The sequence below is a fragment of the Aythya ferina genome (assembly GCF_964211825.1).
Source record: "Aythya ferina genome assembly, chromosome: 19".
Classification (NCBI taxonomy): Eukaryota; Metazoa; Chordata; class Aves; order Anseriformes; family Anatidae; genus Aythya; species Aythya ferina.
In genome coordinates, this window is record NC_140309.1 from 12,950,071 (window position 1) to 12,968,285 (window position 18,215).

At 38.4% G+C, this 18,215-nt stretch overlaps 1 protein-coding gene across 1 annotated transcript; it reads left to right on the forward strand.

Moving 5' to 3' along the window:
• The first annotated feature begins 12,393 nt into the window (after positions 1-12,393).
• MED31 (mediator complex subunit 31) lies at positions 12,394-17,967 on the forward strand. The gene is made up of 4 exons (XM_084493522.1): positions 12,394-12,918; positions 15,700-15,777; positions 16,440-16,536; positions 17,315-17,967. Exons 1-4 carry the CDS (start codon positions 12,909-12,911, stop codon positions 17,505-17,507), a joined length of 378 nt encoding a protein of 125 aa, XP_084349648.1. The 5' UTR covers positions 12,394-12,908; the 3' UTR covers positions 17,508-17,967.
• The last annotated feature ends 248 nt before the right edge of the window (positions 17,968-18,215 follow it).

Consider the following 18,215-nt stretch of genomic DNA (forward strand, 5'->3'; position numbering starts at 1 on the left):
AAATCTCACTGCATTTAGACAACCTTTTAGAGAGTTGAAATAACATAATTCCATGCTGGTCATGATTCTGATGATATCTTGGGCAATGATGAATTAAGGTTGCCTTTGTGTTTCTTGCACTGTGGCCCTGGCAGGGCCAGGAGACTTTCCATCTCTTGGCCCCAGGTAGATGTGGTTTCATGTGCCAAACAGTACTTTGTTAGTGACAGCTTGTAAATGACTTGTGAACCATAGGACTTCATACCTATGGTGAAAGCTCCTGGAGTTTTCAGAAAGCCCCTGATGCACGTTATTAACTCTAGAATTTTGAAGTGGAGACAAGGCATGAGAAAGTCTCTGACCAAAAGCCTTGTAAATAATATAGTATAGCCCAGATAGTAGGGCTTGTGTTGGCTGATAGCAACGGAAGTTGTCTCGTGTACTTTGGAATTCAGGTCCCATGATAAAAGTGTTTTGTAGCATCTGTTCATGTCATTTCTGAAGCAGAAAAAGTCTATGGAAAGATTTTTGTTGGACTAGGTGTATTGTTGGACCAGGGGTACATGGATGCTGGTTATTCAGCCCTGGAGATGAAGTTGGGAGGGAAGGCAGCGTGTTGCAGTGAAGAGACCTATGGCCATGACCTAAGTTCTGCTTCCAGACTTGCTGTGCAGCCTCAGACAAGTCAATCCACCTCTTTTTGTCTCATTTTCCCATTCTGAAAAAGTTGTTATGGTACCTATCTACCTCACAAGGGTGTTGTGAGGACGTAAGGGTCAAATTATGCATCCTCAGTGATTCCCTACATAAAGGAACAGGGTGCATGATCTGGCCTCTAGCACAGTAACGTGTAGGATGTTTAATAGTTTTGTCATTAACTTGAATGTTCTTTACAGAATTGGAAGAATATTCACATTTTACTTTTAAAAGTGAGTAATGTACATATCCACAAAATCACCAGGTGCTTTTTCTGAGCAGAAAACTACTTCAGTAATGATTGGAGTTCTGTGCCTTTATCTTCAGTGCTCTTTGAAGTTGCTGGGAACCATAAACTGTTGTTTCTAGTGCCTTCAACAGCACTCTGTCTAGCCAGCTGGTTGCATGTGGTGCAGCCTCATACCTCTTCCATGGTATGATGGAGCATGTGAATAAACACCATTCCACTTGCAGAGTATGTGTAAGGAAGAGACCAATTTTAGTGCTAAGAAGTGACTTGGCCACAGACATGTGTCACCACCTGAAGGTTATCGCAGTATTTGTTTGAAGGAATAGAAACCAGAAACCATTAAGCAGCTTCTGCACTTTGGAAATCACCACTTAATGCCAACTTGCATCTATATATATCTAAATGTACTTGAGAAAGGGACTTTTTATACCTTCTGATGGACTTCACAATAGGACATTTCACTATTGCCAGGTACTTCACTGTGCTTGTTCTTCAGTATTGCAGGTAAGATACAGTGGTGCTCACATGATTGGGTAACACTGAGCTTGCCTGTCTCAATTCATGCAGATACAAATTTCCTTAAAAATTGTTTCAGCTAAAAGCTGTAACAGGCAGTTCCCTCTCCCATTTGCAGAAAGAAGAGCTTTTCTCTGTTGCTGTGCAAGTAGAAGAGAAATGCTATTTTCTTGAACGGTCACATTGGGTGATTTATTGACAGAAGTGCCAAGTCGGGGGAACATATATATGGGGAAATAAAGAACTCTGGTTTTATTATAAATATGGTGCATTTGATATGTCACCTCTCTGTCTGTTAACTGCAAGTATTTCCTTCTGAGACACTTTCATGACATCCTGTAAGTGATATATATTTAATTAAAATGGAAAAGTTGCAGAATTAGAGCCTGGCAAATAAAAATAAAAACAAAATAAAATATAAGATAAAATCAAAAACTTGTCTCTGTGGCATGGATTGTTTCCTGTGTGACACAGTGAACCACTTGTTTCTGCATTACCTTCCTCTGTAGCATAGTACTGTTCTAGTAAGTTCCTTGAGGATACACACCATAGAAAATCAGTGCAAAGCAGATTTTGACACTGCCATAAGTACCTCCAGACCTACATATCAAGGGTTCTTTTCCTCAGCTATGTGATAATGTGAGTTTCCGTCTTTGAAAATGCTCAGGCAGGACCAAAGCAGGTGGCAAATTCTACAAGCTATCTTGTTCATTTCAGAGTAATAGATTATAGGAATCTAACAAACACAACTTGCTTTTAAGAAACAGTCTTGTACATAGTCTCCAGTATAATAGGCACAAACAGACTTTTCTTCAGCATCAAGCATGCATGTCGTCCTGTTCCTGTGTGCTGAGTAAATAAGTGTATTATTTACACTGGGTAATGCAAGGACAATTGCTTTGTTACTGGAGCTAGGTTACATCCCTTTACAGCACTACAGGATAAGTATCATTAGAGATACTCATCTTGTATGGCATTATTTTTCTTCTCATCAAAGTGTTTTAGTTTTATATATAAATGGTCTTTAGGCTGTAGCGTAAAGGAATCCCTTTTTCCTCCACTTTGAAACTATGATTCTATGATTCTGTGAAAACATGTACCACCAAAGCCAACAGAGAACACAGCAGGATCCTTATCATGGTCTTTGTTAGGACAGGTTACTCAGCCATGTTGAACAAGCAAATAATCCCTGTTTTATTGTATGTGAGCAGAGCACGACTTTTAGTTGCTAATGCCTATGTCAGCTGTCCAGCTAGCATAACAGCTGCCTGAAAGGAACAAAGTTAATGCATTCCTATTTTCTGTTCATTCTGTAGAAGGTCCTTGATTTTTCCTTTCTTCTCTCAGGTTACTACGTTGCTAATACTGTCTCTGCAAATTTTGGAACTGACATGATGAATATCTCAAACCTGCAGAATTACAATATGGCTGATAAAGGGTTTGTTCTTGACTGCCATCACACAGCACATATAGGACAATCAAGTGATCAAAAGCAGCCAGCATGGGTTTATGAAGGGCAAGTCCTGCCTGAATAAAGTCCTGCCTGATCTCCTTCTACAACAAGATGAGGGAAAAGCTGTGTGTGTTGTTTACCTTGATTTTAGTAGAGCATTTAACGCTGTCTCCCACAGTATTCTTCTGGAGACACTGGCTGCCGATGGCTTGGACAAGTATAGAACCAGGTGGACGGACAAGCTCTGAGTCGTAGTGAATGGAGTTTGATTCTGTTGGTGGCTGATCACCAGTTCCATCCCCAGGGGTTCAGTGTTAGGGACAGCTTTGTTTAACATTTTTATCAGTGATTTGGATGAGGGTATCAAGTGCAACCTCAGTAAGTTTGTGGATGATATTGAGTTAAGTGGGACAGTTGACCTGTTTCAGAGTAGGAAGGGTTTCCAGAAGGATCTGGGTAGGCTGGATTGATGGACAGAGTCCAATCATGTGCCACTGAACAAAGGCAAGCGCCAGGTCCTGTATTTAGGTCATAGCAACCCCATGCAGCTGTATAGGCTTGGGGAAGAGTTACTGGAAAGCTGCCCACAGAAAAAAAAAAAAAAAAAAAAAAAAAAAAAAAAAAAAAAAAAGAGTGCTGTTTGATAGGTGAACATGAGCCAGCAGTGTGCCCAGGTGGCCAAGAAGACCAAGGGCATCCTGGCCTGCATCAAAAATAGTCTGGCCAGCAGGATGAGACAAGTGATCATCCCCTTGTACATGTCACTGTTGAGACTGCACCTCAAATATTGTATTTGGTTTTGGGACCCTCACTACAAGAAGGATATTGAGTTGCTCGAGTGTGTGCATAGAAAAGCAGCAAAACTGGTGAAGAGACTAGAAAACAAAAGTTAGCGGTAACAGAGGAAACTGGGGTTCTTTACCATGGAGGAGAAGATGTTGAGGGGGACCGCATGTCTCTCTACAACTACCTTAAAGGAGGTTGCAGTGAGGAGGGTGTCAGTCTCTTTTCTCAGGTGACAAGTGATAGGATGTGAGGAAACAGTCTCAAATTACACCAGAGGAGATTTAAGCTGGACATTAGGAAGAATTTGTTCACTAAGAGAGTGTTGAAGTATTGGAATGGGCTGTGCAGGGAAGTGGTGGAGTCTCCATCTCTAGAGGTATTTAATAAATGTGTGAATGTGGCACTAAGAGACATGGTTTAGAGACGGGCCTTGGTCAGATTGCTTGTTAGATATAATGGTTTGAAGGTCTTTTCCAACCCAGATGATTCTATGATTTTATGATCACGTATTCCTTGCACATGTTATATCTATATCTACATCCACTTTCAGCATTCCCTATGTGATTTTGAAGTCACCAAGCTAAAAATAGCATTCAGACAGAAATAGAGTCAAATTTACTATGGATGCAAATCAAGTGACTTGAATCTAGTGACAGACTGTTTTCACACTGTTTTTCCAATGTGGGTGAATAAACATATGACTTTCTGACAGTGCTCTGTCTGTTTCTCAGTGAGGTCCCCAGCACTTCTGTGCATTTGAGCACAATCCCATCAATGCACTAATGGGTTTGGGCAATTAAGGCCAACTGCTTTTCTGTCGCCAGCAAGTTGTGTGTGCCAGACTTTGTTTATATATGTGTGTGTGCGTGTGTGTGTATATATGCATTTTATATGCATGTATATATGCATGTATGTTACACACATAAAGAAACAGCAGAAAGAAGTTGTTCACATTTTTTCATGTGAGTCTAGACTGCTGTAGGATTACTTAAGAGTGTGTAAATGAGTCAGGAAAACTGTGGAAAGACTTGTGTAAGTATGTGTGTTAAAGAGAGACAGTGTAAGTATAAAGCAAGAAGCCAGAGACTGGTTTATTAAAGCTTCTTTTTGGACTCTATTCAAACTTCAACCAAGTTGTTTAACTTTTCTCTTTCAGTTTTAAATGTTGTATTTAATGCTTATCAACCTATAACCCTGGTTAGAAATATATCCTGCTAATTCACACATGAAAACAAAGATTAAGTGATTTGCCTAACTAATGAGCAAGTTATGTTGCTGAAGGCTCTGATTTCAGTCAAATTATATGAAATTTGCTGTGATTCTTGAAGCTCTAACTCTTTCAGTCATGTGGGAATCCTAGCTTTTGTTGGAAACTGTGACAGAATGGGAGAAATGCCTTTGGATATTGATTCTAACTCAAAATAAATGAAAACGAGTAACAGAAACTCACTGTTTCAGTTTTAAATTACTTAGTTTTAAATGCAGACTTGCAATTTTGAGGGTTTGGCTTGTGAATTTGAGCAATGATTTGCAGTGTACAGCAAAACTGAGCCCATGCTGACAAAGTGGTATTTCTTATCCATTATGACAGTTGGTCCCCGCCTTTCCCCTTGTTGTTAAATCTTTGTTGTTAAATGTTGTTAAGTTCCTTTTGTTATATTTGCACTTGAATGTAAGCCTAATAAAAAATAAATTATATTTATCAACAGACAATTCTTTACAGTAGATTTTTCTCAACTGCTTGGTTAACCAGTGGCTTAGCATTCCAGTGTAGTAACTGTCAACTCAATATACTGAAAACAATTTTCTTATTCATCCTGTGCTTTTGCATTACTAGTCAATACTTGTAACTTTTTACAAGGAAGGAAAACATGCTTCTTCTGAAGGCAAATTCTAAGGAATTCTAGTGTCTTAAATGGAATAGGGGCAACTGCAGCACAAGCCATGTGGAGGCACAGAGTAAAAGGTAGGCATAGCATGCTGCTCAGAGGTGATTAAGGACTGCTTAACAAGATGTTAGCTTTTTAGAAAATAAGTTGATTATAATGAAGGTATTTTTGCTAATTTCGTTGGTTTCTTTTTTTTTTTTTTTTTTTTTTTTTTTTTTTTTTTTTCTGCAGCACTACATCAATAGTTGCCTATTAGTTGTGGTGTAAATGTTGATTATAGGTTCTGGTCACAAGGAAGAGACCATTTCTTAAGTAAGAAAAAATGTTTTATCTTTCCCATGTTTATTTCACTACTTTATTTACCCACATGAAATTACTCACTGGCCTGATTTGGCACAGAGCTTTTCAATGAGTTTTCAGAAACCATTCCAGGTCAGAATATGCACCTCATAAAATATTTTTACAGGCAAACCATACACTTGACAGAACTGAGTGTACGGGATACTAAAACAACATACATGTGTGAACTAATCTTCGTGAACAATAATATAGGTTGGGTCTTTGCAAATATTTTAGCAGGCTGGTTGAATATCAAATTTTCCATCAGAAAAAAAGTTAACAAAAATTTTCAATTAAGCAATGATTATTTCTGGAGCAAGTATCTATTTTTCTTCAATGGTTTGTCTTGGTTACACAGTCAAAAATAGAATTTCTATCAAGGTGGGAGAGAGAAAAATAAGGAAAAAAAAAAAAAAAAAGATAAAAAATAAGGAAAAAAGGACCCAGAGAAAAAAATAAAAAGGCGGCAGCTACCCCATGATCAAAGTTAAGTCCATCACTGATCCCTACAATGGACCTGTAGAAACTTGTGCAATTATGCTGCCAGTGTGTATCTAATATTTCCAGGACCAACTGGCTGACTTCCATCCAGTCACCTGAATGGTGAGAGAGCCTTGGAATAATATGTATTTGGTGAGAAGAAAGGAACCTGGTTATGCCATAAGAAAAGTTGCATAGAAACTCCAGAAGAGAATGTTTATTACAGAGAAATATTTAGAAAATTACTAGAAAATCTGCTTGTAGGAAACTGTCTTCCTTCGTTCTAGTACTCCCAGAATGACATTTCAAATAAAAATATTGCTATTTACTGTTCAAAAATTCTACTTTCCAGAGAAGATGCATAGGTGATACTGGTGCAAAGCAATTAGGAGAATTGCTGTGAAGAAATTGCATGGCTGGGGAGATGTTTCTAGAAAAGCAGAGGCTATGATACAGGACACTGAGGTATATTAGAGGGGAGTGTGTTTACTCTAGTGTTGGGGATAAGGAGGAGAAAAATGTAAGCAGTGTCCTGCAAGACTGCCAAGACATTCAGTTGGGTACAGTCAAAACATACATCTTCAGTGAAATACAGTGCACTTTGAGCATGTTTACCCTGCTGATGTCTAGTGTCATAGGATGTGCCTTATGGAACACTGGTGCTTAAGGCCAAATTCTGCTTGTGCTAAGAGTGTCTTCTCCTTTTTTGTCTTGCTTGGTTGAATGCTCACACTGCAACAACACAGCATCTCCCCATAATAACACAATAATTGTTTACCTGGTTAAAGACTGAAAACAGCAGCATTGAAGACATTCAGACAAATGATGGCTAAGTTACATGGATTGAAAAGAGTGAGTCTAGATCCCAGATGAACACACATTCAATCTGTTTACCTTCTTTCCTTTTTTAAAACTACCCCTTGTTGAGAGAGGGATAAAGTTGATTAATTAAATGATATAGAATGAGAACCATTGGGATGGATTCTCTTTCTGACACCACCAGTGCTTCATCTCCATAAAAGCACTGAAATCAGTGGAGATGCTCTTCTCAACTAGAGTGTGAAAATAATACTTGTATTTTCTGTTCTGTTTGGAAAGGTGTTCATGAAAGGAAAGTGTCTTAGTACAAGACTAGCATCCTGGCACAATAACCTAGATTTCTTAATCTTCTCTTGAATTTCCAAAGCAAATCTTATAGTTGGGGTGACCGAAAGCACATTTAAGAAAATGAAAAGTGAAAAGTATTATACTGATCTCAAGAGACAGCAAAATTAATCTAGGATCTGATCCTGAGACTTTTTTCTTTTTTTTTCTTTTTCTTTTTTCTTTTTTTTTTAGTGGTTAAACTGGAAGATCAGACAGCTCAGCAATTATTATGGTGAGAGGTAGCTTAACATTTCTTATTTATAGTGTATATAAAGTGGCCTGTAAAAAGGCTCAAAGTATGGCAATTACTCAAAATATTTTAATTAAGATATTAACTCTGCAATACAACAAGAAAAAAAAAATGAATATAACACAAGGAACATGTCAAAGTGTGCTCTACACTGTTGTGTAATTATTCAATAAGTTCTAGGTTTTTTCAAGTTACTTAAGTTTACATGTTAGACATAAAATTCAAACATTCTAGTGTAGACCTGACATATGGAGGTTAAGAGACTTGTCTACATAAGGTATATTTAGATTTGCCTCCTAAGGAGTTCAGCACTTCTGTTTGCCTGAATGCTATATAATCTTAACTATATGCATTGACAGACTGGCTAGCATGCAACTAAAGAGAGGGTTTATATTTTACCAAATATTTATGTAAGCATCCATGAAACTAGAACTATTTGTGCACCACCTTTGCAATGACCAAGAATTAAAGTTATTTTTATCATGGGTGGGTGAGCTTGTGGGTGAGTTTATACGGGATATTTAAAGTTTTACTTGCCGGCAGGAAGGACTCTCACTAATCATAACATCTTCATTACCAGGGGCCTTGCAATTCTAGCACTCTCTTCTTCAGCTGTATAAGTAAGTGCAGTGATATTTCAAGTACATTTATATGTTCCTGTACAAGACTAGTAAAATCTAATTTTCCTGATTCTCTTAAGTCAGGCAATCGATGTGGTGATAAGATAAAAAAAAAAAAAATCTTGTTTTTTATATTTAGCCCCAATGATTTCACTAACATGACTCATTTTTATCAAAATGTTAATACTCATGGTTATTAGCATTATGGACTTGGTGGCAGACATAAATGTGTCATGGAATTAAAGAGCCTACTCTCTGGAATAAGAGACTGACAGGCTAATAATATTGAACAACAGAAATGCTTCTCCTAATAACACTCCAACTCAATACTGCATGTTTTTTAGCATTTGTTCTAAGCATCCTTTAAAGTTTAAATAAAGCCCATTGGCTCACTTCAAAGTTCTTTCTTTAAAGCACCTTTAAAAATGTCTTAAAGTGACAAGCAATACCTTAGTGAAGATACTCCTTCCAGAATGTTACTCTAAAGTTCAAAGCATATTGATCCTGGCAAAGGACTGACCTCATACTCAGCTGTGTTCTCAGTGTCCTAAGAATAGAAGACTGACATATTTTTAACCAACTTATTAAAGAAAAGTATAAAATGCTTTGTGACCTTTTGACATTTAATCTTAAATTTGTCTTCACTTCCTAATGGTTACCTAAACCTGGAAGAGTATTGTAGTCACATGAGTACATGTTGCACGGTCTGTAAGCCACAGACTTTTAAGTCTTTACACTCCTTCACAAAATTTTCTGCTCCACTGAATGGTGTTTAATAGTCTTCAGATGAAGATTGCTCTACCATAATTACCATAGGTTGGCTTTTGAAATGTATGTTACCTGCCAGTTTCTTGAACTAAAAAAAAAAAAAAAACAAAACAAAACAAAAAAAAAAAACTTAATTGAACAGTTAAGCCTTTAATTAAATATGTTCTGACAGTTGTTTCAGTCAGTGATAACTATGATCTTGCTTCTATTCAATTACAATTATAACATTGGAGTAAAAAAATTGCAGACTCTCTACTGGCTTGTTATATTTATAACATAATGCATACTCTGTTCTCTGTTATTTAACCATATTTGTAGCAGATTACTCTCCAGTCTGAAAAATTCTGTCTTGCATTCTATGGGTAAAATCCTTTAAGATGTCATTACCCATGTCAATATAAGTGCATCCTATACTGAAATAGATGGGTAAATGAGAGCATATCTCTTGGGGTCCAAGCGTTGTGTATAAAGTACTTACTGTTTAACAAGATCACTGTTATCAATTATGAAGCCTTGCCGAATCTTTTCTTTCTCATGGAAACGCATTGTACTTTGATGTCATAGGTAAACTCTTAGCAATGTTTCACTTCCCTCATTTCCACCTTCAGGAGCTAACAGCACTTCAGAGAAGACTCTATTTTCTCCTGTGTGTAATGGAGTCTTGGTGTCTTCACATCCCAGAAATAGTTTCATTTAATGACTGTGTCTCTCTGCCAATTCCAGTGATGCTATATTGTACTTGACATCATAAACCATATTGTTTTCTAAACAGCACTACTGTTAATTCAGTACTAATCAACATGATTAAAAAGGCCAGAACCTAGCCTGTAGCTTCTAATACTCTCTGAAACCCATGAGTGCAAAATTGGAGTTTAAATCAGTGGAAGGTGTATCCAGCTAAAAACTGTCATTAACCAAAAGTTTGGAAGTTTGACTAAGCTAATATTTAAAAGCATAAATAAACCTAACTTTTCCTAGAGAAAGTTCTTGTTTTTTATAGCATGACCCTGACTTTCAATTTTGTTCCTAGTTTTGATGGCCAAGAATTGAGTTGTTTGACTTAACTCTCTGGCAAACCTACATAGTAATTTATTTCCTGTGACCAAGCCTTTCTTAGGATTCTCTCCTCAGAAGTCAGTTTTGGGAGAGAAATTGCATTCCAGAATAGCAGTGCAGATGCATGGGATCTGTTTGATCTCTGCTTTTAGCCCAAAGTATGTGTTTACTGGGGAGTGACTTGTTACATTTTGTTATAGTAATGGTAGTATTCCATAACCACTAAAACCTTGGATTTTTTGTTTTTTGGTTTCTCTCCTTTTTAAAAACAAAACAAAACAAAACAAAACAAAACAAAACAAAAAAACTATTTTATTAGGAAAAGCTATGAATAAATCCTGTTTAGATTGTTTTGTAACCCAATTTCCAGGGAGAAAAAAACAACACAGTGCATAGGAAGAGATGGCAATATAGAAAAATCACTAAGTCACTAAGTAAGACACTAAAAATAGTTTAAAAATTAAAATAGCAAATCACTTGCATTAAAAAAAATAAATAAATAAAAATCAGTCAGGTTTCAAGTAAGTCTGTATACAGTGTACTCTTACACAAGTGCCTAATCATACAATTGTAGTAGCAATGAACCTAAGCTAACCTGACAGTGTTAAACCATAGGGGCTTTTGTTATAAAAAAAAAAAAAACTTCTAAAAAGTTGGATGTAAGCCCAGGCAAAACTGCAACCTCTAGAATAAATTTACAACCTGAAAGCTGGACTCCTTTCCAGGGTGCTGATGCAACAGTGCAGTTCTGCTTTGCACTCTTGGAGTGTTTGTTTATTAACTGGTTTCACTCTGATACAACTTTTTAATGAATGAGGAATTAACTGCAGAGGTTGTCTGAAACCTACCTGGCTCATTGTAAAGTTGCTACAAAACAAACATACAAAAAAAGTCCAGGCTCCAACTTCTGTCCAATATGCAGAGAGAAAGAACACAAAAATAAAAATCAAAATATAGTTCAATATTTTAGGTTTGAGTCTCTCCATTTTCTTCAGCTTTGGAAACATTCATCAACGGCTTGCCTAGTGCAAAGTTAAAACGAATGTTTTGCAAATCCAAACACAGTCCTCTTCTTTTACCCTTCCCAGCTTTTACCCTACAACTATCTGGAGGAAGGAAGGGAAAGAAAATAAATGACTGGAACATTGGTAACACAGGTAAATAGAATGAAAAATCCTAGCATTGAGTTTTAAGGCATACTGCTTTCTAGACAAAGGTTCTGTCTAGAGACAGGCTCTGCTATGGTTGGACTTGGGGGAGGCTCTAACATAAACTGAACTAGCATCTCAGGCATTACAGAACCTCCACAGAAAGAAGCCACAGGAAACCAGATTGTGTAAGTTCTCTTGTTCATGGGTTTATATGGTATATTTTCATTTCTATTGGAGCATCCTAACTTTAATAAAGCATTTTAAAATGTTTTTATAGAATTCCATCTTAAAATACTTTGTTCGGTTAGGTAAGTATTAACCTTTTAATGTAGATTGTAGAAATCAGAATGGCAAATCATTTCCACTTGGTTTTAAGTACAGAGAACTTGCTTTATATCATAAACACCAAACTACTTACTGAAATTGGTAGTTCTGTCTTTTTCTTTAACCAGCTTTGCAATGTCTCAATCCAAACTGATTCCACATTTGGAAAAGACTTCTACACCCATTTTATAGCAAGTCCATAATTTTTGAAGTATCTGTTATATTTAATCTACAGATCTTCTTTGGAAATTCTGTTGCTATTGCTTTGGGTGCAGTACAGAAGTATAAGGAATACACTCTTAAAATATCCTCCTCACCTGTCTATATGTTGACCATGGCTGGTTTATTTTTATCTGGTTAACATTAATAAAATGTTAACCTCTCCAGCCATATTGCTGCTAGAAGGAATACTCTCTTTTGATTAGGAAAAAAATGTATAAGGCTTAGACACCAGGATGATACATAACTTCATGCCTACACTGGTTTACATTCAAACTAGCAGTTTATACGTGACTTTTTTTCCACGGGGTAGAAGCTTGCAGATTTTTTTTGCGACTGCTACCTGAAGGTGGCAGCAAAGTTTTCAGAGGTCCGTTTGTTCTGCTGGCAAAGTTTGCAGAGTGAAATGATTGCTATGAAACTGAATTTCGGTTATTTGAAAAATACACCAGACTTTGTACTTTGACGTATTCCTCATACGTTTGAGGACTACAAATGACAAGTATCACAGGGGGAGCTCTTTTTTGCCACCGGAGAGCTGCGCGGCACGAGTCGAGCGCAGCCTCAGCCAGGCCCGTCCTGCCCGCTCCCTCGCTCCCTGCCGACGAGGCCGTTTCCTGCGTTCGGTGCCCAAGCACCAACCCTGCGGTTCTCCGGGGAGGGAGTTGCCGCGAAGGCCGTGCGGCCGGAAGCGGGCTCCCCCCGCAGCAACCCGAGCGTCTCCGCCGGGCGGGCCGGGCTCGCCGTGCCGCTGCCTCGGGGCCGGGCGCCGCGCTGGCGCGGTCCCTCCCGCTAACGGGCGGCGGCGGAGCGCGTTCCCGTAGGCCTCGGGGCCGGGCCCTGCGGGCAGCCGCGCCGCCCAGCCCGTTGCCAGGCAACCGTCGCCACCTTCCTAAGACGCCCCGGTGACCGGCCCCGCTGGGCTTCTGCCCGGAAGTGCCCGTCGCCATCTTGTGCCTCGGCGGGGCGGGGTCCGGGAGGCCGCCATGGAAGCAGGTGAGGGGCCACCACGGTGGGACGGCGCGGTCGGGGTCGGGCTGTGGGCCGGGGAGAGGCCTTCTGCGGTCCGGCCGCGCGGAGAGCTGCGGGCGTCTGTGGGGCTGTGCTCGGAGCTCTTCCTCGGAAGAGGGGGCCATGGGCGAAGTCGTGCCGCTCCCGCGGGGCTGCGCGGTTCTCTACTTGTGAGGCCGCCCCCGGCCTGCCCGGGTGCCGCCCTCCTGGCGCCTGGGGAGGCGTCTGTGGCCCTCGCCCTCTCGGACGCCGTGGGAAGGGATAGCCGTAGAACAAAAAAGCCCGCTACCCCAAAACTCTAGGATAGCTTTTGCGCCTTTTGCCACGGATGCCAGCCTCGACTTCATGTTTAACGTTTGTCCTTAATTCAGGAGTCTGAGCTGCGAGTCTGGGAGCTCAGGGCCTTCAGTTGAGCCCATCCTGTCCTTGGTCTTTATTTCTATAGAATGCGTTGGTTTTCACAGTTATGCGTGAGCCCTGGGCTAGTAGCTTTGCCTTGACAACATTTTAGAAAAATGAACGTGTGCTTAGATGCAGCTTTTCCAGGGGTATATATATCCAGGTATTACAGTCTGTTGGTGGTAGCAGCTGGGAATTGAAAGTAAGCCTCGCAGTCCTGTGGCTAAGTGATCTCTAGTGATAACAACAGGCATCTGAGAACTGAGCTGTCTTCCGTCAGTAAGGGTTTGCTATGTGTTCATTATTGTTAAGACTTAAGCATTCTACGTACTTTTTTTCCCCTATGTTCTTAACTTGCATTGCACAGCTCTTGAATTCTCCGTTCAAGTTATTTTTTAAGGACATAGCCGTTTCTCTGTAGCGTGGAAATGCTCAGTGGTACAGGATGGAGTGATCAGAGAGTTGTCATGAAAATACTATGTCAAGTAGGATTTATCAAATTACTATCACAGAATTTTTATAAGTATTACATAAATAATTATACCTACTTTAACATTTCAAAGTACTTTATTTAGCCCTGGTTGATGCCAAAGAAATTAAAAGAACTTCAGTCAGTGTGGGCCGTTTTAAACAGATTAAAATCTGACTGTTTAGTAGTTTGTAAAAGATTGTTTTATATGCATAATCACAACATACAGGGATTTTTTTCGTATCAGGATTCTCTGAAGCATGTATTCTCAATGAAATATTTCATAGCTTTTAAAATGAGTACAAACATAGGTGATATGGTGAAAATAGGCAAGAATAAATCTGTAATAACCAACCTGGATCAAATAATAGTTTATACTAATAACAGTGCAGTGACACTCAAAAAGAGACACTTTTTAAAATGAAGATACTTTGGTGAAGTGATTCTAAAAATAAGAAAGTTGATTCCTCATTGCTCTTTTTCTGTATGCTAAGCCCTGCCACACATTGTCATGGGTGTAAATGGAGAAATTACATGGAATTCTTATGATCATTGCTAAGCAGGTGAAAACTGGCACTACTGAGCTTTGATGTGGTATCAGGTTCAAGTGAGTCTGTTCCTCCACATTTCATCTCCCAGGAAGGGACTATTTGGCAGAATTGCAGAATAAATAACGTTCAAAGGATCTTCTGGAGATCACGTAGGCTACTGCATGCCTCAAAGTAGGATCAGGTAGAGCAGATTGCTCGGGGTCTTGTCTAGTCAGGTCTTCAGTGTCTCCAGGGATGAAGACTCCACAGCTTTTCTGGGCAACATACTCCTTTATGGATTTAAAAAAAATAAAAATCTTTACTTTAAAAGGATTTCCCTATATTTCAGTTTGTAGCCATTGCCTCGTCTTTTCCCTGGGCACTACTGAGAAGAGTTTGATTTTGTCTTCTTCATTCTCTTATGTCACGTATTTATACGCATTTGTAAGATTCTCCTGAGTCTTTTGTTCCCAAAACTGAACAGTCACAGCTGTCTTTGTCTCCTTGTACCTTAGATGCTGTAATCCTTTATTTTTGTGTTGGTTTGTTGGGCTTACTTCTGTATATCCATATCTTCCTTGTCCTGGGGAGCCCCACAATTGGATGCAGCACTCCAGATAGGGTTTCACTGGTGCTAATTAGAGGGTAGGGATCGCCACCCTTTATCTGCTAGCAATGCTTTTTCTAATGCAGCTCAGGATGCTGTTGAGCTTCTTTGCCACAAAGGTATGTTGCAGGTCATGTTTGACTTTGTCTGCCATGACTTCTAGGTCCTTCTCTACAAAACTTTTCCAGAAGGTTGGCCCCTCAGCCTGTACTGTCGCATGGGGTTATTCCTCCCTACGTACAGGTCTATGTATTTCTCTTGGCTGAACTTCATCAAAATTCCTGTGAGGTCACACTGAATGGTAGTGCAATCTTCTGGTGCTTCAGTTACTTCTCTCAATATTGTCATATGCAATCTTGCTGAATGTGCAGTCTGTTGCATTGTTATGTCCGACTAGGATTTTGGTGGGCCACTTGCTGTTCTCTCTTCTTAACCTTCCTAAATTTTCTCCGCACAAATAAACCAGGTTCTTTGCTTTTACCTTTTCCTTCACTAAATAAAGGGTCAGCGGGCATTCCTCCATTCTTTACATTTTGTCTGTTTAAAAAAACAAAACACACCCACGTATTTATTAATGCAGGCCCAACACTGATTCATCCATGGAAAAGGCTTTGCCAAATGAGTTCATATTTATTATGGGGAGTTACTGTTTCATCTCCTGTTTAAACGTGTTATTCCTATTTGTATGACTCAAATTGAGAAATCGACTTTCGAGTCTATTACGTGGGTCCAGTTCTTACTGTTTCTCTCCTATATGTCAGATGATACAGGAAATCGACTGCGGTTCCAGCTGGAGTTGGAATTTGTTCAATGTCTGGCAAATCCCAATTATCTCAACTGTAAGTACTTAAATGTCAGGATCCTGAGGAATTAATATTATTTAATGGTGTTTATTATAACTGGTAATGCTAAGCAGTGACCAAAAGGTTAAACAAAGAAAAGTGAATAGATCCTTTTTGAGGATAAAGATAGTCTTTAAATAATTTCATATACCCAAATTTCTAATGGCAGAAGGAGGAAGCCTTTAAAATGCAAAATGTTTGTGTTATTGAAATAAAATGCATTTATCTAGTGCAGAAGAGAGTAAGTCCAAGTGAAAATAATGATAATTTCCAGCTAACACTATTAGATTATCTGAAACCAGAATTTAACTAATGCTAATAATAGTTTCAGGCACTAAGCTTAATACCTCTGATTTTCACTGTCTGTTTTGATGCTAGTCAAAAATTCCTGTTTTAAACAGCTGTTCACATCCTTGTTGCTGTATGAATGGAACATTGTAAGGGAAATGAGATTAGCTTATTATACCTATAATGCTGACATAAAATATATTATACCCTTTATATTTATTTTGTCTTGAGTTGCAAAAAATTGTTTGGAATTATAAATTTGTTACACAAGTGTCTCCTCTGTATAGTTTTGTGAATACATATTCTTCAAATTTGGCAGATTTTTTCATACTTCTATAACTGACAACTCCTTGTTTGTCATTTTATTTCAGTTCTTGCACAAAGGGGCTACTTCAAAGATAAAGCTTTTGTAAATTATCTTAAATATTTACTATACTGGAAAGAACCTGAATATGCAAAATACCTGAAGTAAGTATTAAAATCACTTAGGTTTCTGCATTTCAATGATTTGATAATTACCTTCTATTATGCACTGTGTGACAGCATCTCAAAATTTGATTTTTCCCTGCATCCAAAACCTGCACTGTATTTATGCGTAACATAAATTTTCCTGTTTCCAATAACCCGGATCTAACAGGAATAGACAAAATTACAGAACTTGTTGTTTGTAAGTTGTGCATAGAATCTATGTTTTGCAGCCTTTATCTCTACCTTAAATATGCTTAAAATAAAAATGTTTAGCATTATGTTTTAGCATATGCTTAAAATAAACTGTTTAGCATTATGGGACAAAACTACTTCATTCTAACAGTTAGTGGGCTAAACTGATTTTTGCCTTGTTGATGCCTATACGAAGTAAAGGATGATAGTGCATTTTTTTTTGTTAGTATTGAAACTCTTCACACTTTGGAAAAATAGTTTTCGTCTGTGTGTTTTAAATGAGCCCTGGAAACAGACATTCTAGTTAATGTGTGTGTTTTAATGAAATCCAACCATTAGAAAAGTTAGTCTGGGCAAGTACGTATATGTGCTTGTAACAGTCCTTGTTTCCTAGCCTAATAGTGAAGGTATTAAGTTGCAGTGCATAGAACATGGACAGTCTTAAGAGGTTTGATACTTAAGTAAAACACTAAATAAATAAAAGTAAGATATTGAACTCAAGATTTACTGGAGACTCCAGTTTTAGTATCACTTGTAAAAACTTGTATTAAAGTATTCATGTTTTTTTTTTTTTTTTTTAATCCAGGTATCCTCAGTGTTTGCATATGTTAGAGCTACTCCAATATGAACACTTCCGCAAAGAACTGGTAAATGCTCAGTGTGCTAAGTTTATTGATGAGCAACAGATTCTTCACTGGCAACACTATTCACGGAAGAGAATGCGCCTCCAGCAGGCACTGGCAGAGCAGCAGCAACAAAACAATACCTCTGTAAAATGAAAAATGCTTGGAAGAGTGATGATAAGGTGTACTCCAAGTATTTACAACAGAGGAATGAACTGTTTTGTAGGTTTGGCTCTGTGTGTACATGTCATAACATATATGTGTCATAACAAAAAATGTAGTTCAACAGTCTCCTTAGTAGGCATGTTCCCTGCAGAACAATGTGTCTTGAAGTTTGGCTAAGAGCTCCCTCATGTACCCCTTTCTACAACTGCAGAATGAGCAAATTTGAAGTAATTGTGATTGCTGCACAAAACTTAACTTGTGGATTTTTGCCTTGAAACAGAGATTAGTTACTATTTGTTATTTCTGTTTACCTGGTAATCATTGTTTCTGGGGTTCTTGGAGGGCTTTCCTGGCAGTAGTTTTTAGAGACCAATATTGAAGTGTGAAGAAACGAGCTGCAAGATTAAGAGCAGAGATAAGTAATAAACTTTGTGAATACCCAAAAAGGAAATAGGCTGTAGCTGCATCTATTCCTCTAAAGTCAGCTTGCTTTAATCTTGGTTTTCTTCCAGTGAAATACAGGATGCTCTTAGACTTTTTTCTACAGTATGTGTACTGAAAACAGTTTGTGTTACAAGAAAGGTGTAAATGCACAGAGAAACATTTGTCACTTATTCTTGTACAGGTTTCTTTTGTAAGAATACAGATTGTGGCAGATGCCAGGGGTTTAATTTTCATGATTTAGATTGTGTTCATGCT